At 40.6% G+C, this 26,962-nt stretch overlaps 1 protein-coding gene across 2 annotated transcripts; it reads left to right on the top strand.

The window, feature by feature from the left end:
• The first annotated feature begins 1,749 nt into the window (after nt 1-1,749).
• Nucleotides 1,750-25,366, top strand: LOC139465379 (cilia- and flagella-associated protein 141-like). 2 transcript variants are annotated; one of them, XM_071247095.1, is made up of 4 exons: nt 1,750-1,820; nt 5,505-5,545; nt 8,977-9,106; nt 23,897-25,366. In XM_071247095.1, exons 1-4 carry the CDS (start codon nt 1,791-1,793, stop codon nt 23,996-23,998), a joined length of 303 nt encoding a protein of 100 aa, XP_071103196.1. In that variant the 5' UTR covers nt 1,750-1,790; the 3' UTR covers nt 23,999-25,366. The 2 variants fall into 2 exon arrangements, with proteins under 2 accessions (XP_071103196.1, XP_071103190.1); XM_071247089.1 differs by lacking the exon at nt 1,750-1,820 and adding an exon at nt 4,512-4,640.
• The last annotated feature ends 1,596 nt before the right edge of the window (nt 25,367-26,962 follow it).

Raw genomic sequence — 26,962 nt, 5'->3', positions numbered from 1 at the left:
AAAATAATTATATTTTACGAGCGCTTGGAAGTCATACACTATCAAACAAGACATTTATATATTTACGTGTAATATTGGGCGGTGGCATTGAGTGATGATACATGTATTAGAACCTCAAGTGAGTCTATTAGATGGATGACACTAATCACTGAAAAGTCCCCAGCGGCATTCGACGTCATCGGCATGCTTCCATGACATCCGAAACACCGTCGCCGCGAATAGCTGAAAACTTACTGATGCGGCCTAAAGCAGTGTTAACCTACTCACTCACCCTAAAATTTCATGACTGGCAGCGACAGTAGACAGCTTGCTTTTGATGATCGGAAAGGTATCAAGCTCTTACAAGTGTGCCTTATTTTATATTGCCGATGCGGGTTCCATACCTATGAAATCCAGTAATAGGTGAACCATCTTCCTGAGGCAAGAGAGTTAACTAACTATAAAAGTCCAGTTTCCACGTGAAACTTGACTTTTAAAGTCAGTTAATTCTCTTGCCTCAGGAACATGTAGGTGAACGGTACAGTGAGATTGGTCGTGATCTATTGCCAGTTCGTATTAGTTAATAATTCAGCAGCAGACTGATTATGTGTTTTTATACATTTTACATTAAATCTGTAATAAAACTGTAGTTATTTTGCAATGCTACTAAACCAAAATATGTAAAATATGTTCCAATTCCTATATTTTACATGTTACCGATGTTACATTAAAATAAAAAGCTCACTCCGAACCGCCTGGATGGGAGAGTACGGAGACACGTTAACTAAAGGTAAAGTTTTCCATGAAGTACATAAAGTTTTATCGGCAATAGCAAGGTTTGCTGTGCATAGTTGCGTCCATTGGGCACGCCAGAAACATATGATTGTGGGTTCGAATCCCGGGTCGCCCCGATAATGTGTCTAGGTTTGTCAGCACAATACCTGTGCTCGTTGGTGTCACCTTGGTTGTAAACGTCTGAGACCTGCATCACATCGGGCTTTCCTCCCACTTTGAGCTAACGCGCCGTGTATGATTGGATATTGCTGTTAAAAGCGGCGTTAAACCAAACTCACTCACTCCTTATTACAAGGTGATTTCCCTCCATGTAATTTCTATGCGTTGATCAGCACATTTCTACTAAAGTCTGTCAGGCGAAAGACGCATGCACTTCTATAATCAGACAGAGTGCTAAAACATGTAGTTGATATTCATTTATCAAATTCAATTGTAAAGGCGACGAGATTTGAAAAACAGCCATATATTTCATAGTATTGTAGGCTTATTTACATGTATATCGCTATACACCTCGTGTGGTCCCACCACTTTCTTTCCGTATATTTATTACAGGTGAATCGACGCCCATTTACATACATATTCTATAGTAAATTTTCACCTCATTAGGCAACAAGCTTTCTCCTCTCGTCTAGTATATGTAAATTGTAATCGACAAAACCGGTATGTCCCCTTCAACAAAGACATGTAGCAGAAATCACACGGCTTGGAGCAGCGCCTGTATTATACAGCTTACTCTCAATTTGCCCATTGTTTAGATAGTAGCACGGCAAACATGTAGTGGGTATAAGTGTCATAACTGTCCATTGTGAATAAACAATACACGAACGTGCTCGTGCAGGGCGACTCTTATGAACATCAGACACGTGTAATAATTCATTGATAACAAAAATTGAATGCCAACGCCCCTATACACCCGCGTTGACAACCGACAACAATCCCAATAGCAATGTAAATTACACTAGACAAGGGTTCGGCGAATATTCATACACTGAATTTGGCAGTGTCTGAAATTCAAAATGGCGGCCGGCATGATCTTCGGTTCAAATGTAAGTTGATATTGTTTCTACAACTAACTTTGACGGTTTTGCAAGGTTATTTCGAAGGGTATAAATTCAACGTAATGCCTTGTATATGCTGCCTACTGCCATTAGAAAAAGTTATGCGCACTTGAGGTTAGATAAGCGTTGATATGTATTTCAAGCCGTCCTTCTTGCTTTCGTGAGTGCATGAGTTTTGGAGACGCAAGTAGCTCCATGTTGGAAATAAGGGAATGTGAAAATAAGTAAAATGGACACAACTCAAGACAATAACGATAATCTGTGACACAGTGCATGACTGCTTCTCGCACTCCACGGATGAAACCGAGACGGGCTTTGTTTCAAGATGACTCGATTACTAGAATATGACAGAACGGCGTTAACCCATTGACTCAACGTCTTGTAATAACTCAAATTTAGATTAAGACAGCCATGGCAGTGCTTACTCTGAAAAAGGTGAGTGTGGAAAAGATAAGACAATGTATTTCTTTGATCTTGATTTTGATCATCATATACCTTTAGAAACGACACAGTCAAGATAGAATTTAAGATAAAATCTAATATATACATACAGAAGTAAATAGACTGTGGTTTTAGGTATATAAACAATGGTGTATATTAGCTACGTTTATTCTCTATAATAACAAAGATATGTTCTGATCAGGGAGAAGTCTGACATTGTCTTCTCCCTGAAGATAAAATTGAAACATGAACAACTAAAGTCGTATGATGATTGGTGTCACTATATTTATAAGAACTTATGTCACGTTCCGAAGGCCATGAAGTTTGAACCATGCATAATGTGTGATCTACTCGAATTCATCTCATAAAATGGCAATTGTCATATTTGAAAAGAAACATATTATTGTAATTCTGACAGGATGTATAACGCCCTGCTTCATAGTCACAGCCGACTTCCTGTTTATATAGCTTTATTCAGCTACGGTGTATATTATTGTGTAGAGTGATTGGGTCTGTAACATTGCCTTAACACGTTCAGGCATAGTGGTGATCACACTACTGATAGGACCCGTGAAGATTCCGGGGTAGAATAGGTCTTCAGCAACCCATGCTTGCCATAAAAGGCGACTTGCTTGTCGTAAAAGGCGGTCGGGTGGTCAGGCTCGCTGACTTGGTTGATGCATGTCATCGGTCCCAATTGCGTGGATCGATGCTCATGATATTAATCACCGGATTGTCTGGTCCAGACTCGATTATTTACAGACCGCCGTCATATAGCTGGAATATTGCTGAGTGCGGCGTTAATCAACAAACAAACAAACTACTAATAGGGTCCATGAACGCATGCTGGTAGACTGGTTCATGTCACTCTAGGGCATGCATGTCGCAGTAAAAGATCTGATCATAACGACATTGGTTAGCATGTCGCATGGTATATTTTGGACATGAATAGTATGCGATATAGCCAGTAGCAGTACATATACGTGGAATTTTCTTTTTAAATATTTTGGGTATAGAAATGTATGTATGCGATCTTACTATATAAAGCCAATGTTATTCATGTTAATGAATAGTATATTCGTTATTTAATACAAATCCCGCATAGTTTCACGTCAACTAGCAGTGTTTTGTTTGATTCTTGTTTAACGCCGCACTCAGCAATATTCCAGCTGTATGACGGCGGTCTGTAAATAATCGAGTCTGGGCCAGACAATCCAGTCATTGACATCATGTGTATCGATCCACGCAATTGGGATACGATGACTTGCATCAACCAAGTCAGCGATCCTGAAAAAAGGACTGGTCAGCTCGGAGTATATTGCGAATGAATGGGCTATCAATATTTAACAGCGGCATTTCTTCTCAGTGTTAACATAAATCGGGACAGACACAGGCACATGTCGATATAATGAGTGCAGTCATTTTTAACGCGACGTTAAACCTGACCTCACCCCACCCATAGTAGTTTTCTAAAAACAATTGTAGTAAAATTAATTGTGGATAAGTTTGCTTTTAATTATAGTATTTGGATTATGTCAACCAAGATCAGTTCCACTAGGAATTAGCTCCATTCTGAACAAATATTTCCGGTGTAAATGTATCGTGTAAAAGAACTTCCAAGTAAAAACTGTTTCACGGGAATAATTTCCCACAGAGAAAACTAGTACAAAAGAACAATTTCACTACTTTGACCATTACAACAGAGTGATTTTTCTGGATGTAAGGGAAGCAACTCTAAATACTTGGTTGCACTGGGCTCCTGTCTATTGAAATACGCTTAAAGCGTATGATCAACAGCGCATGCAAAGCATTTGAACCAGTTGAGAAATTATTCTTACGTGTATTATGTTATGTGTGATATAATTGTGTATTTACAAATTTCAAATTAATTGAAAATAATAGTCCTGGTGTTCGTGTCATATATCGAATAAAATGCCTGGATCAAGTCTCAAAAATGAAAACAAAAGCACATGCTCATCTTCCGCCATATTGTTTACCTCAGTTACGATCTGTATCATTCCGCGCATTGATTGCGACGACAAGGAGCTAAATGTGCACGTTTACATGCAATTGGATGTCCAAACAGTAATCAATATGATGTTATTGTAAAGCTTAATAGCTATCCTACACCACCTTTTGAAACAAACCAAAGTGATATGTCTTGGAACTATTTTGATAGAGCGGATGCATCACATCTGCAATTCGATAGCAACCACAAGCTCTTCAGCTGCACGGATTTGTACATCACTGAAAATATTTGAGAATTGGAACCACAAAGTCAAAATGAGTATTGCAACAACAAGGAGATTTGAGGGACCACCTCCACGAATCAGTGCAGCCTATAAACAACAACGTGCAAGGATTAGGGTTTGTAGACAAAAGTTAATTGATGTGGTGGAAAAGATATGTTTTTCAAATAATGCCCAAAGCAACGATTTCGAGCCTCAACATTTTCGACTTGATGTTTTTCCTTATGAACTTGAATGTGTCATGATTTTTTATTTTTTAAAAAAAAATCTAAATAATTTTTTGTAATCCGAAGATACAATATGCAGTTTTATAGACAATTTCAGGATTATTAACAATGTATACTTGAACTGAGCAGAGACCATATATGGTCTCTGAACTGAGTCAAGAATTATGAGAATAACTCAGCCTGAAGGAAAATATTTGATGTTTTGTGTGGTTTTATTCAGGACCAGGTTTCACATGATGCAGGAATCCTGCATATTTGACATGATTTTCATCCAAAATACTCCTCATCATATGTGTTCCCTGATTTGACAATATATTTTCATCAGTCTGTACTCCTTCCAATAAAAAAACATCCAAGGAAATATCAGAAATAGCTTGTTTTTACACATACATGTTTCACTGAACAATGTCAACAATTTTTAAGTTTATAAGGCTGAACTAAATATCTTTGGATATCTTGTTTGGAGTTATTTTTTGTTATGCATCTCATGTGTTATAAAGGCAGTTTATTGCCTGTATCACATACATTCCAGCACAAATGCTTGAAAAAATACAGAAATTATACGGTTATTTTTCACAGGACTTGCACAGATAACATACCGGTATGCAAGTTTTAAATGGAAATGTGTATCTGTCCGAATGATGCACATGGATGGGTAGATTGCCTTGAGCAAGTGTGCAAGTGCCTTTTTTTATGCAAATATTTTGATGGATACTTGTGTATGAGAACATTAATGAGATTGTTTTTCATTTCAGATGGATGAAGAGATTGCAGAAAAAACTTCTCAAATAAGACTGTAAGTACATATGGGGAAAAAAACATTTCTCTGTCATGTGACACTTCAGTTGTCACTGTCTGTAGAGATGAACTCTTTTAGTCTACTTACCTTATGTTGCATTCTATGTGGATCATATTCAGAAGGTTATAGAATTAGACTGACTGACTGACCGAGTATGGTTTTACGCCGCTTTTAGCAATATTCCAGCAATATCACGGCGGGGGACACCAGAAATGGGCTTCACACATTGTACCCATGTCAGGAATCGAACCCGGGTCTTCGGCATGACGAGCGAACGCTTTATCCACTAGGCTACCCGGCCGCCCCTATAGAGTTAGAATACGGAGTGTTTATAGTTAGCTGAGACGAGTTAGAGGGAAACTTGCTGGACTGAGTCTTTAGACTGCTGGCTCAAGTCACAGACATCTATCTAATACAAAGCCTGGGAGTACCTTGCTGCTAGACACTATCCTCAGATCATGTCTCTCAGCTGTGGTAATCAGGTAATGGGTTGCATACAGGGGCTGCAACGAATACACTTATGACTATGAGGCGAATATGATTTGTATCACGAATATAGGGTAACGAATACGAGTATTAATTCACAAAAACGATAACAAGTCGGCAGTTGATGTATTATTTGTATATTCAGTGAAACAAAAGCAAGATAAATTTTTTGACATGGTTTTATGATTATTGACATTCTATATACCATGTATCAGGTACCAGTATCTGCCCAAATGTGACAATGACCAGTGACCACATTACTGTCAAATTAAATATTATGAATATGAGAGTGTTGTCTTTGAAGAAATATTTGCATATAATATGTTCTTATGAATATTTTTAGGTACAGGGTATGTTAATTCAGATGACTGCATATTCATTAATTTCGATTCTACTGGTCACGAATAACGATTCAATTCATGAATAAATACAGTTTGATTCACTGAATACACGAGTGCATCATAACCGCCCTATTGCATACTGACACTTTGTGGGATAGATACAAGTCGATTCAACAGTGGACAGAGGTCTATTGTTTAACAGTGAATGAATTTAGGATTTAAAATCAAAGTGGTCTTGACCTAATCCTAATGTTAAATATCCAAGTTTAGGGCCTAGATTCAAATACTATTGCAGAAAACTTCAAGGACTCCCAAATCCCCCTTAATTTCTAACACTGTTCAAGCTGAGACACAAACCACATGACATGGCTATGGAGGAAGGATTGAAATTGTTTATTTAAATTCTTTAGTAGTTTACATGTCAATAAAAGTAAACTTGATTCTAATGTACTGAGTTGCCTCTATCAGACAAACCCTGCATATGCTTGAAGTGCAAAAAGTGGATTTTGCAGGACCACATTTTAGCGTTAAAAAATAGCAATAAAAAATGAAACAATTTGATTTAAGTGACATGCTTGACAGATTCAATAGTGACGGATGACAATGAATTAACTTGTCATGGTTGTGGATAAAAGCAATAGAAAGAATGAATTGTTCATAAGATTGAAGTGTGAAAGTGTCAGATTCTAGTCCTAAACTACCCTATTCTGAGTGACTTCATTGTTTTTGGTTCAATAGATTCCAATTCAATGTCATGAAATGTAAGCCTGATTTGTTGATTAAGTACTTTAGAAATGCAATTGGCTTAAGGAAACACTTCTGAGCTCTTATTCCCTTATATGAAGTTATTTGTATCCTGCCAGCATGACCAGTGTCTAGCATGTCTAGTGGTGGGGATATGCTGTGATAAGAGTCAAGTACACCCTACCCTGTAAATTACCATGGTGACTTGTGCCACTGCCCTGTGCAGTCTTGGGGAATGACTGATAACTGACTTCAATAGAAATTATTATAGAATAATTGTGAATTGGATGGGAAATACACATCACATGCTTATCATTAGTTCTAGAACACTGATAGAATCTGAAGGTTAGCTAGGTGTAAAAACCTATGTATTCATATGATTAATAATAAGCCTGGATTCCAGATTGGTTGCTGATAGTGGATCATTGCTCATAATATCAATCACAGTGTCTGGTATAGACTCGATTATTTACAGGCTGCCATCAAATAGCTGTAATAGTGTGACAGGTTACAAAAACTGAAATCCCTGGTAATAATAATTATACTTTACCACTAGCATTGTGACAAATTTCTCTCCAAGAGCTTTATCCCTATTTAGACTAATCTTCATCTCTTATGAGACCACCGCCATGGTCTAGTGGTAGAGCGTCTGCCCGGAGAGTGGAAGTTCCGGGGTTTGATCCCCGGCCGCGTCATACCAAAAGACGTTAAAAAATGGTACTTGTTGTTACCCTGTCTGGTGCTCGGCATTAAGGGGCTAAAACAAGGACTGGTCAGCTCGGAGTCAGTATAATGTGTCTGAGTAGGATATTCATATTACACTGCGGCATGGTATCTCAGTGGGCTAGCACTATAAATCGGCATCAGTCCGGACTAGTACAAGCAGCCACGCACACATGTGCATGCACATCGCTATATATGTGCAATAATCTTGGACGCAACGTTAAACCCAATTTCACCTCACCTCATCTCTTATGTAAAACCTGATCTTTATGCCTAGGAATATATTGGTATGTTTGTGATTACACTTAATTATCCCCCGCCACAAAGTGGGATATAGTAATGGAATCCGTCCATTCTTCCGCCTGCTTCTCAATGTAGACAAATTTACTCAAAAACTATTCAAGTTAGAAAAGTGAAATTTTATGCACTGCACTGATGTTACTGGTCACAATCTTAAATAAGTTTTCTCAGAAACAACTGAAGTTAGCTTATCTAAGAAACACTTATCAAGACTGAGTTATTTTTTTCCAGAAAAGGGGCCTTTTGTGTGTATTAATTTCACATTTAATAATTTTTTCTGATGAGATAAAGCCGTCCCAAGTGCATCCAACTCCCCTAAAGCAAATGTTAAGGCTTTATCATGTTTATAGGTCTCTTTCTCATCGTTTTATTCACTACTACATGAACAAAAAAATTCTAATGTGCCCCATGATGGGGGATAGTGATGACGCTGTTTTCTTGTAGGGAGGTAGGCTTTCTTTCTTGAAAACATCAACATGCAACCATGTGTTTGAGAACTACTGTAAAGTTATTTATGTTATAGATACTGTGTTTGGAATATAGTTTCATGTATGCACTTTGTTTTGTAATGAACAGTGAGTGCCACTGAAAAAAAACCAGTTGTTGGGGGCATTCAAACACATTTAATTAGGGTCAGATTGGTAATCTATTATGCCTAACAGGTAAGTGTGTAAATCTGTCTAGAACACTTTCCCATACTTTCTAACCAATTTATTTGGAATATTTGTTCAGTTGAAAGTGTGTGTTGGTTAAAGTTTTGCTGATAGTGTGTGTTGGGTAACGGTTGCATCATTCTACTCAGGCTAGTTTTAATACCCTGCATGTTGTGAACAGTGAGAAGCAGATCAACGAGCGAGCCCTGTGGAACCAGGACCTTGAGGAGAAGAGCAACTTCAGGAAGCACCAGGAGAACACAAAGCGGATACAAGGGGAGCTACGCATGGCCACCAGGGCAGCTATAGCGGTAAGTCTCAGGAGCAACTAAGGGATGCTCATGCAAGGAAACAAGTCTGGGCAGTCTGTTTTGAGATTACCAGTCAGAATCTCTCTCAACACCGTTTTCAGTCAAAATTAGTGTTATTATATAGACTATTATTTGCTGAGCTTACTAGACCAAACCAAATTTGACTAGACTCGGGCTTCAGATAGGTGGCTAAAATTACAGAATATGGTTGTGACAGAAAATGGTGTGAACTCTCACCCCCTTTCCAAAACCCGGATCTGTAATTGTGTAGTAATAATTTCAGATTGATGCAGTTATCAATTATAGGTGTCTATGACCAATTTTGGAGAAAAATTCTTTTACAAATAACAATAGCAATTCAAAATGCTTTTTCCTTTTCTTTGATCTGCAAATAATTACACATTTACACATTCTTCATCAATCCAGTATTTCCATCATTGAGTAAGATTCTAACAATTTCAAATCCTTGTAAACACAGCTTCTTCGATATGCAACTTTCGGATTTTCAGAAAAAAAATTCAGCCAGTAATAATGATAAATTGTGCTGGAACAGTTTGATTGTGAAGTTGTACGCACTGAATTCTGTATGTGAAAATGTACCCTAGGGCTGGGATGAGTCCAAATTTACTACCCGAGTACCCACTACCCTATTACCTGACCCTAACCAGAGAGATAGGTCCAAATGTCCGACTGGGAATAGTTTGACCGTAGCCCTGGCAAAATGTATTTAGATACACAAATAAAAAACGATCTGGTCATGCATAAACTGAAGTTGACTGAAGTTTTATCTTTAATCAAACATATAAGGTCAGAAGGAATGCAAACATTAGTCCCTTATAGTGTAACCATAGAGTTCTAGATAATTTGTGTCATTAAACAATATATCACATGATTAACCACGGGTCGGGGTAGTCCTGTGGGTACCTGGTTCCTACTCAGTAGCCACCTGCCCTGAGTAACACGTCCCGAGTTACCCCTCCCAGCCCTACTAGGTACCTTTCTGTATACACAAATGTGTTCTAGCGTAGCAATTGTAATGGCACTGAAGTCAGGATTGTAGGGGATAAGTTAACATGAGTTAATGTGACAGCCAAACTTTCGTTTCGTGCATTGTGATAATAGACAGTACTCTACATACCATATTTTCTTGAGTATAGTGCGCACTCATGTGTAATGCGCACACCCTTCTAGCGGGTTCAATATTTTGGAAAAAAAGAAATTTGAATATTATGCGCAGAAAATTGTTACATCATATCCCTTCAGCGAAGTCTGGCAAACGAACGGTTGATGAGAAACTTCGTCAGTACACATTCGAAATTTGAGATAAAAAATCACCAGACATGTTTATTTACCGTTTAATTACATTAAGTAATACGTTACCACTGTTATACCGAGGCTGTTGTCTCCCACAGCTGCTGCTATAGCGAAATCTACCACAGAGATCTCAATTACCTCATGCAGCACGTGCGTAGCCACCTAGCTGCCATGTGACACCCTTCACTCTTGTCTCCTTCGTCTGCAAAGCAAGACGTGTTTCTCCTGCTGCAGCGTTCCTTGAAGATTTGGTGATATTTATTATAGTTTATTCTCTAATAAACTGTGCTTTTATGGGGCGTTGCGGTAGCTACGCTTGGTTATAATTTTCCCGCCAAACGGAAAATTTTTCCCGCCCTTTTTTCTATATACTTGCGGGGTTCGCGTATGCACGTTGTGTTTTACGTTTCCCCTGTTCTTGTATGTTTTGGGGGTTAACATAACTTATTTCTTTAATAAAAGTTATATGTGTATGTTATATGTTCACATTGCTCGTTTATTTTCTTGTGAAAATGCTCGTTTGTGAATCATTGTGGTGCGTGCGTTGTTACCATGTTTTGTTTTTTGTTTATAGCAAACAATCAATGTCTGACATGGATATGTCCCCAGTATCCACCCCCTCTACCCCTGCTTGTGTGGGGTGTGCAGAAAGTTTTTGTCGTCCCGGGATCCCCACGATCGTTGCCCGCGGTGCAGGGTTCCTTGCGGGGACACCCGGTGCACCCTGTGCGAAGGTCTGGGGCCTGCGGAGTTTGAGCGATACCGGCTGTACGTACAGTCCGTCTCCACCCCTGTGGTGGCCGGTTCGTCCGGTCGGGGTCCCCGTGCGGGTACCACCTCCTCGGCTGCGGCGGATCCCCTTGCGGCCCTCGGGCTGTCTGGGGATTCCGTCGCCGCATTGTTGTCGAAACTTGTGGACTCCAAGATGGCGGCCTTATCGCAAGATAGGCGGCTGGCTGTTCCGTCCCCGGCCTCTTCGGTGGCCGCGGGTTCGGACGCGGGGTCCACCGGTACGGCGGCGGCTGCCGTGGTTACCGGTCCTTCCCCCGAACCGTTGCTTCCGCTATCGGTTAAGGACCGCGTGGCCATGGTGTATGACCTCTTTGAGGACATGCCAAAGCCCCTGCCGATACCGCGAGGAATCCACGGTTCCGTGGGTTCCTCCGAGGTATACGACGAGACGTCCGCGGGATTAAGCCTTCTTTGGAGAAGGCCTTCACGGCTGCCTCCGGTCGGGGTCTCCCGTTACCTCCCCCGTCGTGGAGAAAAGGGTCTTTCCCAGTACATGACCTTGCCTTTCCCGAGGCTGGTCCTTCTGCGGAAGCCCATGTGGAGCATTTGGGGGTCCGTGCCCCACCGGTTGCCACGGTACCACAAGGTACCTTGCAACAGCTGGACACCCTCGCTCGACACTCCATGCTGGCATTGTCTCACGGAGACACATACCTGGCTGCAGCGGCCAGTCTGGTCGAAGGTTCTCCTACGGACCGAGACCAGCGCATTTACAACTGCTTGCTCGGTTTGAATGCTTCCCTGGAGTACGTTGACGGGGCTTCGGCCTTTGTTTCCGGCACGTGCCATTTTCTTCGGCGCCAGTCGTATCTGGCTGCTTCAGGGTTGGACGCTGCCAATCAGGAGGTGCTCCTTTCGCAGCCTTGGTCTGCTCGGACCCTGTTTAATAACAAGATCCCTGGGGTTCTGAAGGAACAACAGGCCGCTGTGTCTGCCGATGCCTCTCGGCACACACTGGATCTTGTGGGGTCCTTGCATAGGCGCCTGGGTGCCGCTCCGAAGCGGAGCGCGCCCCAGGATGCTGCGTCCGGCAGGCCTAAGGGGTCGGGTCCTTCTTCCTCCGGGAAGAAGCCCCGCTCTGAGGGCTCCGGTAAGGGTTCTCAGCAGCCCTTTCGCGGGAAGAAGGGGAACTGGGGAAAGCCCAAGTCGTCTAAGGACGGCAGGGGCCCATCCAGGTGACTCTCATTGGAGGGGTTCGTATGCCGACAGCGCCAACTTCGGTTGGCCCGTAGGCGAACCCGAGTCACTTGGCCCTGGACAGTTGCGCCTGCCGCAGCCCGTCCGGCCCCCCTCTCTTTCCCCAGTGGGAGCCAGACTCCAGACTTATTGGGAGAATTGGGAACAAGTGTTCGACGACCCGTGGGTGGTCAACACGATTCGGTACGGCTATCGGCTCGATCTCAAAGCGAATCCGCCGCTCACCGTTGCCCCGTCGGCAGGTTTCTATTCGGAAACCGATCTTCCCTTCCTCACCGATGCCATCGGCAGGTTGGTGGAGAAGAGGGCAGTTCGGGAGTTAGCTCTACCAGAAATAACACCGGGGTTTTACTCCAGGATATTTCTCGTTCCCAAGAAGGACAGTGCCGAACTCAGAATGATTCACAACTTGAAATCGTTCAACGAGTTCTACCTGCGCAAGCCGCCCAAGTTCAGAATGTTGAGCTTGACGGACCTGAAAGCACTGATCATGCCGGCCGACTGGCTAGCTTCGATCGACCTGAAGGATGCTTATCTGCATGTTTGGATTCACTCGGATCATCACAAGTATCTCAGGTTTGTCTTTCAAGGCAGGCACTACGAGTGGGTTGTACTCCCATTCGGTCTTTCATCCGCTCCCTGGCTGTTCACCCGGTTAACCACCCCCATAGTGGGGTTCCTCCACCGGAGGGGTGTCCGGTACTTCGCGTACCTGGACGACTCGCTAGTAGCAAATCGAATGACGGACACCCTGTCACGCCATCTCGTTTTCGCACGTCGGCTCTTGGAGCAATTGGGGTGGATTGTCAATCTCCCCAAGAGCGAGTTAACCCCTTCTCAGAACTTGCAGTTCATCGGAGGTCGGTTCAACACGGTGTCCCATCGTCTATTTGTCCCCCCAGACCGGTGGCACAAAATTCAGGCGATGATTGCCAAAGTCTTAGCGGTGCAACACACTGTTCACTTTTGGGAACAGCTGTTAGGGCTACTTGTATCAGCCCAGGACTGCACCGAACGGGGTCGTCTCCAACTCCGCCCGCTGCAACGGTTTTTAATCCAGTTGTTAGCAATGGAGGTGAACAGTGCGACCGTCGCCCTCCCGGATCGGCTCCGACCGCATCTGGAGTGGTGGACGCTCCTTTACAATGTCTTATCAGGAGTCTCTATGCGGCCCTACCGGGCCACGTTGAACCTGTATACAGACGCCTCTCTAGTGGGCTGGGGCGCCCATCTAGAGGGGGAGGTGAGCTCGGGGTTGTGGTGCGTAGACGAACTAGGTCTTCACATCAATTGTCTCGAGTTCAAGGCAGTGATCAACGCAGTCAATCACTGGAAGCATCGTCTTGTCGACGCCCGGCTCATGCTGGCGACCGACAACACGACCGTAGTGTCCTATGTGAACAAACTGGGGGGAACCCACAGTCACTCGCTACTCGATCTCACGTTCGAGTTTTACGCTCTGGTGGACAGTGTCCCGTGCCAGATACGCGCCCGTCACATCCCAGGTGTGCGGAACGTACTGGCCGATGCTCTATCGAGGCCTCAGGATCCGAGCCCCACAGAGTGGATGCTGAACCCAGTAGTGTTTCAGTGGCTGTGCGAACGTTTGGGTCGTCCGATGGTCGACCTGTTCGCAACACGGTTCAACAATCAACTCCCGTTGTTTGTATCACCAGTCCCGGACCCGAGGGCCATCGATCACGATGCTCTCGCGTTAGACTGGACGGGCGTGGACGCTTATGCTTACCCGCCGACAGCGTTGATACCACACATTCTAAGCCGGCTTCGAGGAGTTCGCTGTCGAATGTTACTGATCGCGCCCATGTGGCCGAACAGATCGTGGTACCCCGACTTGCTGACCCAGGTCACGCAGTCGCCACTCCCACTGCCTGTGAGACCGGATCTCTTGATCCACCCTCACACCCGTCAGCTTCATCCAAACGCAGGGCAGTTCAATCTGCACGCGTGGATGTTGTCACCGAGCGTCTGAGGAGTAAAGGTTTTTCTCGCCGGGCGTCTCGGGCATACGTTAGTATGCATCGTGATTCTACCCAGAAGGTGTATAATGCACGTTGGGTTATTTTCACGAAGTGGTGTTGTAAACATCACATTCATTGGCCAGATAAGGTATCTGTGCAGGAAATTGCTCGTTTCATGTCTCACTTGCGAGAGACCCGGAAACTCTCCGGGGGTTCCATTGCCAACTATGTTTCGTCCGTTGCTACGGTACGGGACGTTGCTGTGGGTACCAGTCTCTCCAAAGAGCCGGTGATACGGGGTATTATCAAGGGTTTCAAACAGCACGATCTTAAGAAGGGCCGCCTTCGGGCACCGGCCTGGGATCTTTCCCTAGTGTTGCAATCACTTACGGAAGCTCCGTATGAACCCTTGCATAGTGCTTCGTTCCGGCATGTGACTTGGAAAACAGCATTTCTCCTCTCCTTTGCCACGGCGGCATGTGTATCCGAAATTCATGCACTCGATGTCGCCAAGGTACGATTCGATAGGGGTGACGAAGGAGCGGTCCGCCTGGGCCTGCTCATGGGCTTCGTCGCCAAGAATCAGAGAGTCGGGCAAACGGAGAGAGAATTCACTGTAAGATCCCTCAAAGAAATCTTACATCCTGCTGATACTGAGGACAGAGCGCTGTGTCCGGTTAGGGCCCTTAAGTATTATCTTAAGGCTTCGAATGAACGTAGACAAGGGCGTGACCGTCTGTTCATATCGTGTAACCCTAATCGCACGGTTGACATAACTCGCAACTCGATTGCGTTGTGGCTTTGTTCTGTCATCAATCTGGCGTACCGGTCTCGGGGGTTACCGGTAGCGGGGTCAAACCCGCACGAGATCAGGGCGCTAGCGGCAACATTTGCCCTACACTCGAATATCTCTGTTCACAGAATATTACGAGGTTGTTACTGGCGTTCTGACTCGGTTTTTGCCAATCATTACCTCAGAAAGGTTTCTGATGAAGACGTGGAGGGGGTGCACCGTCTTGGGCCGCTGATCGCGGCACAAGCGGTCATCTAGGGGGTGTGTCCAGCGCAATTCCAAACTCCGCAGTCGTCAGTCCTTGCACGGTGGTCAATCTGGGTCGTCTCCAATGTTCCCACGCCGTGGGTACAGGAGTGGGGGTCCTGCAAACCAGCGCACTCACACCACAGGTGAGGCGGCTTTTTGTGTGTTTTATCCTTATTTGTATTTTGACAATTATTCATTTAATTGTCTGTCGTGTATTCCAACCTTGTGATACATGCTTACGAATACTGGAATTAGGTCACGCGCCTAATGCATACTTTAAGTAGGCTTGCTCTGGGATATACGGTCTGAAGGAAATTAATTTCCCTCTTTTCGACTGTTTAACCTGATCTAAGATTAAGCTCACGCGGATACAGTGTTCTCATCTGCTGCGGCGATGAAATACCTATCCAGTGGGGCCGTTTGGAGTCACCAATCGTTTTGCCAATGACGATTGAGCCTTACGGTATGCGCTTGACAGTGCTTTGGTATTCCTATAGGGTAACGCCTAGCTAGGTGCATGCGCATCGAGTGCTTCCGCCTTGGTGTTTACTTCCGCTGGTCGGAAGGAACGCTAGCAGTCAGGATTCGGGTTGTAGGTGCTCCCCACCGCCTACTGTGGTAGTCAGCCTCGGTATAACAGTGGTAACGTATTACTTAATGTAATTTGTAGAATTTTCCTATTCGGAATATTCTATAAGTAATACATTACCACTGGGCTGCTGCCCGCCCGTCCGTCCCCCGAGCACTTGCTCTCGCAAGAGACAAGAGTGAAGGGTGTCACATGGCAGCTAGGTGGCTACGCACGTGCTGCATGAGGTAATTGAGATCTCTGTGGTAGATTTCGCTATAGCAGCAGTTTTGGGAGACAACAGCCTCGGTATAACAGTGGTAACGTATTACTTATAGAATATTCCGAATAGGAAAATTCTACAAAATTGTATTTTTTGTTCAGCTAGGCATTGTTTTATATCCAGGGATTAAGATTACCTTGTGTATTTTCTCGTAAACTAAGCCGGACACAGCAATCAGCTGTACACATGTTTTCTTGGAATCTACCGGTGATTCGGTCAAGGCACACCCAATGATATAACTTTACAGTATTTTAATGCAAGGATTGGCAAAAGTTGTATCTGAAACTATTTTTTTATCAGGAATAATATATTCCAATATCTTGTTAATTTAGAGACAGCTTTTACTAAACATTTAAAATAATAATAACCCTAAGCGAAGCAGCTGATCGCTATTGCTGGTATTGGTTTTTACATGGAACCAGTCTGACCAGTCACCGTCAAGGCTCCCGTGCACATGATCGCGAGAATTACGTGTTGACATAGAATCGTCCAACTAAAACAAATATGACTTTTAATGAATCAAAGTATGGCATTTATGATATATGTATCCATTCTCTGTCAACTAAAGTTCATTTCAAGGCATCAATAGCGGTAATCTGACCGTGGTTGCTGTTAATAACGGTGAGTTGTGCGATCTTCCGGTTGCTTCACAAAGGATTTCGCCGAAATTAATTAAAACAATATTAAAAGGAATTTTGAATAAAATTAATGAAATGAGTTACAAACATAAGTCCAGATATACAAAGAACACTTTTTATAGCCAGACAGTGTAATTACATGAATAATTTGCGAACTTCAGTATGAATTTGTTAACATGGTATTTCCGGTGTTTCGTGCTCACGGTAATGTCTTTCCCATGGGGGAAAAACATCAAAACTCATTAATTCATGTATAATGCGCACCCCCTTCTACACAGCTGTGATTTTTGGAAAAAAGTGCGCACTATACTCAAGAAAATACGGTAGTTTGCCATGCTCGGGTTCATTTGTGTATACAGGAAGGTATTAACCTGGGGTACATTTTTGTAGTATCTGTTCCAACAACGACCCCCATAGTGTCAATCTGACCCATGTCTTTTTTTTCAAACACAAATTTTCATCAACGACTGAGAAGGACAAGGTTATATATCATGTTGTATATATAAACAGAAGTTGAAATCCAGGTCAACTCTGTCCTCGTTCTTACTACAACTTCCAAAAATGTCACATAAAGACTCTGGATAGGAGCAAGGGAGAAAAGTTTTGCACTCCTAGGTTAAATGTTGAGAATGATTTGAATGTAAGAAGAAAGATATCCATAACTGGCCAGTGTATTTTGCATTGCTTCAAAATTTGTTTGTACCGGTATTAGTACCCAGTAATAGTGACAGGGGCATGATAGAGGCTCTTCATGCTGTCTGCTTCACACTGAGACACATTAGACACAGGCTGATGAATTTCAACAGATTTTGATCCATTATTGGTTGTTTACTCTCAGGCGGATGAATTAACTATGATTGTTTACCAAATGGTCCACTGGTCAAATGGCTGTAAACATGAATCACTAATCAGGTGACCTCAAGCTTGTTGAAATATCATATGTCAATCTCCTTGTTTACCATGTTTACTGTAAACTGAATTACAGAAATTGGTAAACTATATGAAACATGAAATATGAAGAGTATGAACAAAATTATGTTGTAACTTTTCTGTAGGCTTGTGTAGGACTGAACAGGCTGAGGAAGTCATTTCCGTTTTCACAAGGCTGCAAAACTGATATATGTATATGTATGCTACAGAGTTGCCATGGCCCTAAACATGCTAAAGGTAAAAGTGTTAAGCCCTGTTTATACGTCCAAATGTTACTCACATAAGCATATATACTCCAGGAGTATATTTGCTTATAAGTAAATATACTTTTGCACGACCTCTTGAGGTGAAGTAAATTACTCCTGGAGTATATTTGCTTATGTAAGCAAATGCGTTTACACAACCACTTTTACTTATGTGAGTATATATACTTACGTTAGTATATTCACTTATATAAGTGAACGTGGTTGTGTAAACGGGGCCTTAGTCTACAAGTATATATCATATGTCCTTTCTGAATTATGCAATTCATGATGCAATGCCTGTGTATATTTTAGTCAATGTGTGTGACTTTATTTTTATATTGATATAACCTGAGAAAAGAAAAGCTCATTTTAATTTCCCAAATCAGTTTTTGATTGATCCTACTAAGTAATACATGTGCTATATGTCATATGTTTAAAGGGGTATGAGTGACCCACTCATTTAGGGCATTGCAATTTGCTGGGCAAAGTTGCGTCCCTTGGCCATGTTAGCATTCGTGACCAACTCGTGTTATTCTGGGACAAGCCGAATAGAGACTTGTGGCCATTTTTGCATCCGGGTTCCGTCAGCGCAAACGGGCATACCTGAAACAATTGTCAACTCATTGATTAATAGGTCACATATATTTCCCCATGTATCATATATATTTCAAATGCAATTTAAAGCACATCGGGACATGCGGAAATATACAGTATGATTGAAAACATGTCACTGTGTCTTGGGTATATTTTTACATGCAAGACATGTAAAATCAAAAATTATTTCTGAGGGATTCTTTGATGAAGAACTTGAAATCATATGTGCATTCTGATTGGTTTGTCGTATTTTCGCACATATCATTCATTGACAGGGGGACGAGTCTTCTTGCAGGTCACAGAAAGGGGAGAGTGGTGACGAATGCCATGTCAGGTGTGGCAGAATCTGTGCCAGACTGTTTTCACTGGATAACATGAATATCAGACTTTGGACTTTAGAATATATAACATATGATGATTAGTATGTCTCATAATAATGTAATAAACTATTTTTCCCTCTTTTTTTTTTTACTAGTACCTTTTCAGTCTTTCCCTCAGGTAATTGCTCAGGTAAAAAACTCACACGTTCTTGCACCTGTAGGCTAGAGCAAAAGATTGGATTGTCGTATTCATACCCTTGTGGTGTGGATCAACTGCTTGTAGGTCTGGTCCATCGGCTCAATTTGTGTCTGGCCATGATGTAGCTGGTTTTGCTGAATGTGGCGTTAAACAGCATTCACTCACTCACTCACTCACTCACTTACTTCACCACTTTCTCACTCACTGTGTTCCACCTTCATTCCTTGGGCACACCAGAAACCTATGATCATGATGATTGTGGGTTTGAATCCCAGGTAGCTCCGATTATGTTTCTAGGTTTGTCAGCACCGTACCCGTGCTCGTGGGTTTCACAAGTGGTAAACGTCTGAGACCTGCATCATTTCGGGCTTTCTTTCCACATCAAGCTGACACGCCGTGATATAACTGGAATGCTGTTCAAAGCAGCGTTAAGCCAAACTCACTCCCTCACTCGCCAGATATGACACACATCACTGAATTTGTGCATTTTCACCGATATCATTATCACAGTCTATTGCACGTTGAGAAAATTTTTCTCAAAGGGCTTGACAAAACAACTGGCCAAATAGACATGTGCTTGTGTTGTTGGTTCCTTGCCAACACTTACATATTTTTGTTATTCACTCTCTTTCCAAGAGTTGCTTGTGGTCAACCTACTACCTCTGCCACAGGCCATTGGCATGTGAAGAATCGTCTTAGTTCATTCCACAAATTGCATGTTTTTCATGTAGTTCAGTTTTGAAAAATCTACAGATTTAGATAAACAACATTAACTTTCACTGAGAAAAGATCCTAAAATGTGAAAAACTTTTTCCGGTACTAGCATATGTCGATAATTATGAAAAAAATATGTAAATCAAACTAAAAGGCTTCCTCTAGGGCGGGAGGGGGCACGAGTGTCCCAGTCGTCTAAGGCGCCGCGATTCACTGTGCAGAGTTGCGTCCCTTGGGCACACCAGAAACCTATGATTGTGTGTTTGAATCCCGGTTCGTTCCGATTATGTTTCTAGGTTTGTCAGCACCATACCCGAAGTGGTAAACATCTGAGACCTGCATCACTTCGGGCTTTCCTCCCACATTAAGCTTACACGCCGCGATATAACTGGAATATTGTTAAAAGTGGCGTTAAACCCAACTCACTCACTCCTCTAGGCACGACTGCTATGAATTCAGAAGCAGTTTATTTACAAACCAGAAAAAGGTCTGCTTACGTGATATGCAAATTTGCGTGTGTCAGTGGTGTATTGCCAAGTCATCACTGTGCTGGAGTGTGCTATTGGCTCAGGTGGCTTGTACAATAGATTAAAGGCCCAAACACAGAACAAAAACTACTTTTGGGTTAGATTGAGGGCTGAAAAAACTAGTCGACCAGTCATGTGTGACAACGGTCGAATGTAAATAAATAATGTAGAATATACTTTGAACAACGACAAGAAATGTATATTGTATATCTTTCAAATGCAATGCTTTGTGGATTGGAGAGTAGATTATTACTTTCATTAGACAGTGTTTTCTACAAACATATATATGTTCAGATTCAGAAGTGTACTGAGTATATAAATTGGGAGGCAGTGGATAGCCTAGTGGTTAAATCATTTGCTCCTCATGCCGAAGACCCAGGTTCGATTCCCCACATGGGTACAATTTGTGAAGCCCATTTCTGGTGTCCCCCGCCATGATATTGCTGGAATATTGCTAAAAGTGGCCTAAAACAATACTCACTCACTTTATAAATTTGTAATTTTTATAGGTTATTTGGAAGACAAAGTGTAAACATATATTTACACAATAACAGGCTCAATTTGTGATAAGCTTTCAACAAAATTACAACCTTACCTAAAACAAACGAATTTGCCAAATCACAAAATGCACGCCTCCTTTTCCAGAAATCTGTGTCAATTCTTGACACCAAGCCCATGGTGGGGTTTTTACACGACATACTTTCAAAATCAGGTTTGAAGACCATTGGGATTGTGAAGTGTAATCTGGCCTGTTTGTATGACTAGCCGACTCGTGTTGTACTGTCTGTGTAACGGCTGCAGCGTGACTGGCTAGAGTCAAGGACACCCGGTTGTCTCCATGGGAAACACTTGTCCCAGTAGAGATTGTTGTTGCTCTGCATAGAAAGCTCAATGATGTCTATCCATTCCCCTCACCACTTTTTTAGTGTGTTTCTTTCTACATTATTGATAAACCAGTAATTGGATCGAGTTGACGAGTTGGAAAAGGTAAAATGTGAACATGATACAGCTTCTAGAGTCTGGGAATACATACACCTCTTGTGGCAGTCAAACACATAGGAAACAGGATTAAGGCTGTCAATATGACAGCAAGTTGCTGTCAGGCAAAGTAGAAATAAAATGCTTTCATGTGAGTGTGTGTTTCTGATTGCTATGGTGACCCAAAACAATATTGTGTGTTTAGCCTTGATAAGCATGATTTGGTAAGTGAGTCATGTTTAGCCAGGAGAATGAAGCTTCTTAATGTTTTAAGAAAGATAAAGGACACAGTTTTCTGATATTATGGTTTATAGATTTTAACTAGTCTTGCTAATTAGCTTGTGTTGGTTGAAATAAAAATTATGAATTTATCTTGCTTAATATTTTATAATTCATATTATCATGAAGTTGTTTGCTTTTTTTTAAAGAATAACTGTTACCGACTGTAATACTTCTGATAATGCTTTGTTCTCTTTATAAGAGATTTGCAGCGGCCATAGACTATTATCCAATGCATTTGATCAGTTATTATTTAAAAGTGAATAATTACTTTAATTCGGTAAGTTTCTCTAATTTATCGAAGATGGAAATAAATGAAAAATACAAATACCTTTGAACTGTTTTTTTCCCCGTGAACCTTGTTTGGAAAGTTTGGAATTTTGGAAAATGTTATTGTTGATTTGATCCTCCTTAAACATAAAATTGTAATATACCCATTCTACACTGCTATGCTTGCTGTGAAAGATATGTAATATGCACAAGAAAATGTGGATTGTTATGTCCAGTTTTGGGCATAGTTTTGGGGTGTTTGAAAACATTACCTTGAAACTGGTCTAGAAGCATTTTTTAAATTGCTGTTTTATTTCCGAGTCCCTGTTACAGATTGGGCCTGATGGGCCAAGTTAACACAGATATACAGACAACTTTAGCAAGGTTATTGAATGAGTTCCAGGAGCAATTGTTATGCATGTTGATACTAACAGAACGATTGATACTGGAGGTGTAGATATCATGGACTCAGATTGTTTTTATGTGGGACATTGACATAGACACTCCTTCACACACACACACATCCACTCACTTTCTGTGCTATCTCTTAATATAGTAAACATAAGTTAGCAAGAACTATTGTACATAGCAAATAAAGATCAATGAGTTCCAGAAGTAGACATATCTACATTAGCTGGTTCATGGTAAAACATCCACTTGGTATAGAACTAAGCTTGTTGACTTTTACTATGAGAAATATTTCTTTCAATGATATACCTGTTGTGAATGTAATGTTTAAAGTGATTAAAATTTTGAGTTGTTGTCAAAACTGTACATTTATAAATAAAGAAGCCAAGAGCAACAATAGGTCCAAACCATCATCAGTATATCTCTATTGACTGGTCTAGAAGTGAATCAGGGGCATCTTGCCTTTTGTTCCATTCATTTTCTATTATCAGTATACAGAAAACCAGGGGTCCGGAAACCGTCATATGCGCTGGACATGTCCGATTGGGAATCTCAAATGTCCGGTTTAAAATATTGCTTACCGGACATTTAAATTTTTCTGTCCGGACATTTTAAAAAGTATTGATATCAGTTTTTTTTATGGTCAATAATTAAGTAAAGATGAAAAAAGTATTCAAATAACTATTGCTATGAACGTTATTTTAGTATTTGTGATTATATTATCTGTCTTGTTTTTGAATAATCTTCAGTTTAAAAAATTCTTTTCCCATGAGGTCACGTGATAACCAAATATGGGATAATAGTCTCGATCCAAATGTTACAACGCGTACACTTGAGCAGACTCATGAATATAACTCATGAATATTAATTAGACTGTTCACTACGTTAACAGATCGTTAGTATAACAGAAACAAACATATGTTTTTCATGTACATCTAAAATGATTTTATTTGTTATTAATTGCCCGGTGAATTAAACAATTTAAATTGAAACAATTCATAATTCATCATATTATGAATATGTAACAACTTGTAATGTGTGTGAAAAGTCATCCTAAATACGCTATTTGAAGGGGGCGTGGCCTAAATGCAAATGTCCGATTGGGATTTTAAATTTTCCGGACCCCTGCAGTAAACTACAATTATAACGGACTCAAAGGGACCACTAATTTTGGTTCGTTATGAGCATATGTACAGTATATATACAGCAAATAGACAGGGCCTAAAAGCAGTTTTACATATCTGTCAGTTCGTTGTAAGCGTGTTCATTATAAACGTAGTTCAAAGCACTGTAACTACCACTCATTGGTAAGGAGTTAATAGTGATGTACTTATTTACATCGAGTCATGTTTTGTGGATTTCATGATTCTCTTAACCATCTTTGTAATAGAATACCATAAACATTTCAAAGATTTCGTGTTATAGGAATATGTAATTAGGAATATATTTTGATATGAACAATCTAAACTAGCATTGTAATTGAAATTGATGGAAATCCTATCTTTTATTTCAGGTTCGGCGAGCAGCCCTGAAAAGGCTTATGGAGAAGGAATTTGCAATGTATACAGAGGAGCTGAAGACACAAGGGAAAACACTTTACAAGCAGAGAGTGTGATCACAACCATATATCTCTTGATGTACTCAAACTCCAAAACCTGTGCTCAACATTGTCCTAGTTATCTCTTCAATTGTTCAGAATTGACATTTGAAATAAGTCACAACTAATTATGGTAAAGTAAAGTTGTTACCTTTTTATTTCTTATGCACATTTCTTCCCAGAATCTTGTTTACTGCAGTTTGCATGGTTTAGGCAAGCTGAGGCTCTAATATTTTTTTGCCAATAATGATATTGATTTTATAAACCAAATATGCTCCATTTTCAGATAAAAACTGAAATTATTTACTATTATATTTTGTGTCAGTGGATATATATTTTATCTTCAGCTTCCAAGCCATATTTCATTGATCTGTTATACTCATTTCATGGACACCATTGTTCATATTTGTTATTTTGGCCATTGCTTGTATAAATGTAAGATAATATGGCAGCAATTAAGTGTGTAATGTGTAGGTGTACATGTCTTAACAAGTATGTATGTTCTCTGTAATCGTTATGTTTTCTTGTGGTATTGTACAGACTTGTATTTATTCAATGGCAAGAAATAATTTCTAGAAAGTACCATGTGTCACTTACCTAAAATCCACAAAGCCAAATATATGTTTGTGAAAGCATCGCAACCAAAGACCTTGTAATGCATCATCAGCACTTTTATCACCCGTTATGGTTATTATCACAAGAAACCAAAGACTGTGGCTAGTCTTACGAACATGAAATAACCTGTCTCTCTATATACCACTCAATTTTTGATAGGGATGATACAATGTGTCAGATATATTTTAATATACACTTGACAGATGGAATCATTTTTGTGTATCATGGATAGATACATATATCCCTATAAAAAGTGAAGAAGTATATTTTTAGTCCTAGGGGGTCTCATTGATATTTTTAGTGTCCCAGGCTGGCAACATGAAGCATTCTTAATTTATTTGGAAGAATTTCACTGCTGTCATTGTGCTTGTTCAGAATCCTTAGTCGATTACTGATGGGGATTTCAGTCTTAGACTGAAGAAAGTCAACCACTGACATGACTAAATTTTAGTATATTTCTTATCCGAATAGATTTATCAGTTGTCTATTAAACATGCAAGCTACAATTTTTATGATTCAAACAGCCATACTTTCTTGCATTCACAATATTTGTATGTGTAATGGACGCAATACTTTGTGTCTGGTACAACCCTGCATGAAGAAATAACACAACGTGCGATCATTGGCACTGTTATGATTATCTTGCCATGGAAATGTCAACCAAAGACCTGTAACATGTCTTATAAACATGAAGAAGTATTATCTCTAATGACATCAGCATTATGATGACATTGTACAAGTCTGTGTAGCATCTGTATTCTGTGTGAAATAAACCTGATATTCAAGTGTTTGTGTGTGTGTGTGTGTGTGTGTGTGTGTGTGTGTGTGTGTGAAAATATATATTTGTTCGCAGATGATCCCTCCCTCCGTCAAGATGCTCAAGACAAAACAAGAAGTCATACATAATAAATTCATGTAAATTTATTTTTTGCAGCCTTTTGACATTTGACCAACCAATGTACAGACTTTACAATAACATCACCTGTCTCAGGTGACTCACTGTACACATGTATCTACAGCATTCTTGCATCTTAAATACATCAACTAAAATAAACTACTTTCTTCAGGAAACTTGCAAATCAAATGACCATTTCATTCAATACAAGAACAAAATATACATCAGAGAAATCAATTATTTTCTCACAGGCCTATTCTTATATATTATTTGGTTGACAGATTTCACTTCCCCAAACCATAATTAATATCAAATTTTGAAAAATGTTTTTATGAGAAAAAGACACTTTAAAATTGATAGATCAGTTGAGACCGAAAATATATTCAAAGTTTTGCAACAGACTCTTCTAAGAAAGAAAAGACATCAAATTTGTAATATAATAAGTATTTCATTCCAAATTTATGAAGTTCAGGTAAGTTAATCTGTAAACTCAATAATTACTAAAAAAAAAACGCCATTTGCTTTTCAAGATGTGCACCACAGTGGTCCCTGGTGATTTTTTAAAATTTACAAAGACACACTGAAATAATAGAACATTTCTTCTACAAACACCTCCTGAATATTTGGTAAATTTATCAAACACCAAAACAGTAATTTGGTTAAAGTATTTATAGAAAGAAATCAAAATCTTCACTTTTTATAATAAAAATGTCTTTCCATGGGGGAAAAAAACATCCAAACTCATAATTCGTGTATAATGCGCACCCCCTTCTACACAGCTGGGTTTTTTCGAAAAAAAGTGCGCACTATACTCAAGAAAATACGGTATCTAGATAAACCCAAATTGATAACCAGGAAGTGTTGTGATATGACCATGGCACGTGCAGCTGATAGAGTTGGGACTCATCGTAGGAATATTGTTTGGGCATCTGCTGAATATTGACAGAATCAACCCAGGGAGTTTTTGTAATGTCCAATTATTGGATCTGAAATTCTGAACATTTAAGCAATCCTGTGCTACCACTTCAGTATCGACTGTTTGTATAAACTAAAATATATATATTTCTATATAAACTTTGCACATCCACCCAGTCATTTCAAACATTAGAACTCAGACACACATCAAAAGTGTGACACCAAACTCCTCAACATTATACAAAGATCAGCATTCATATATTACATTACAAAATGTTTATCTACATGTTTACATAAAGACAGCTTGTACGCACACCGCATCACAGACAGTTTATGGACGGCATATAGAGTTCATATTATGCCAGTATTATACAGTGCGATAAAAATTGTACGCCTTTGGAAGATATTCATTTCCTATTATAGTACTTTCAGGAATATATTGTTTTGACGTGAGAAATACAAATGGTTCAGTGTGTGATAGTTACACATTTGAATATCTTGGATCATGACATCATATGAAAGGAAAAACTTGATTACAATACATCGCTAAGCAATGC

Source organism: Haliotis cracherodii, unplaced genomic scaffold, assembly GCF_022045235.1.
Source record: "Haliotis cracherodii isolate W230 unplaced genomic scaffold, xgHalCrac1.p SCAF_1, whole genome shotgun sequence".
NCBI lineage: Eukaryota > Metazoa > Mollusca > Gastropoda > Lepetellida > Haliotidae > Haliotis > Haliotis cracherodii.
Note: the sequence above shows the minus strand (reverse complement) of the source record. Positions and strands in the feature narration are given on the sequence as shown.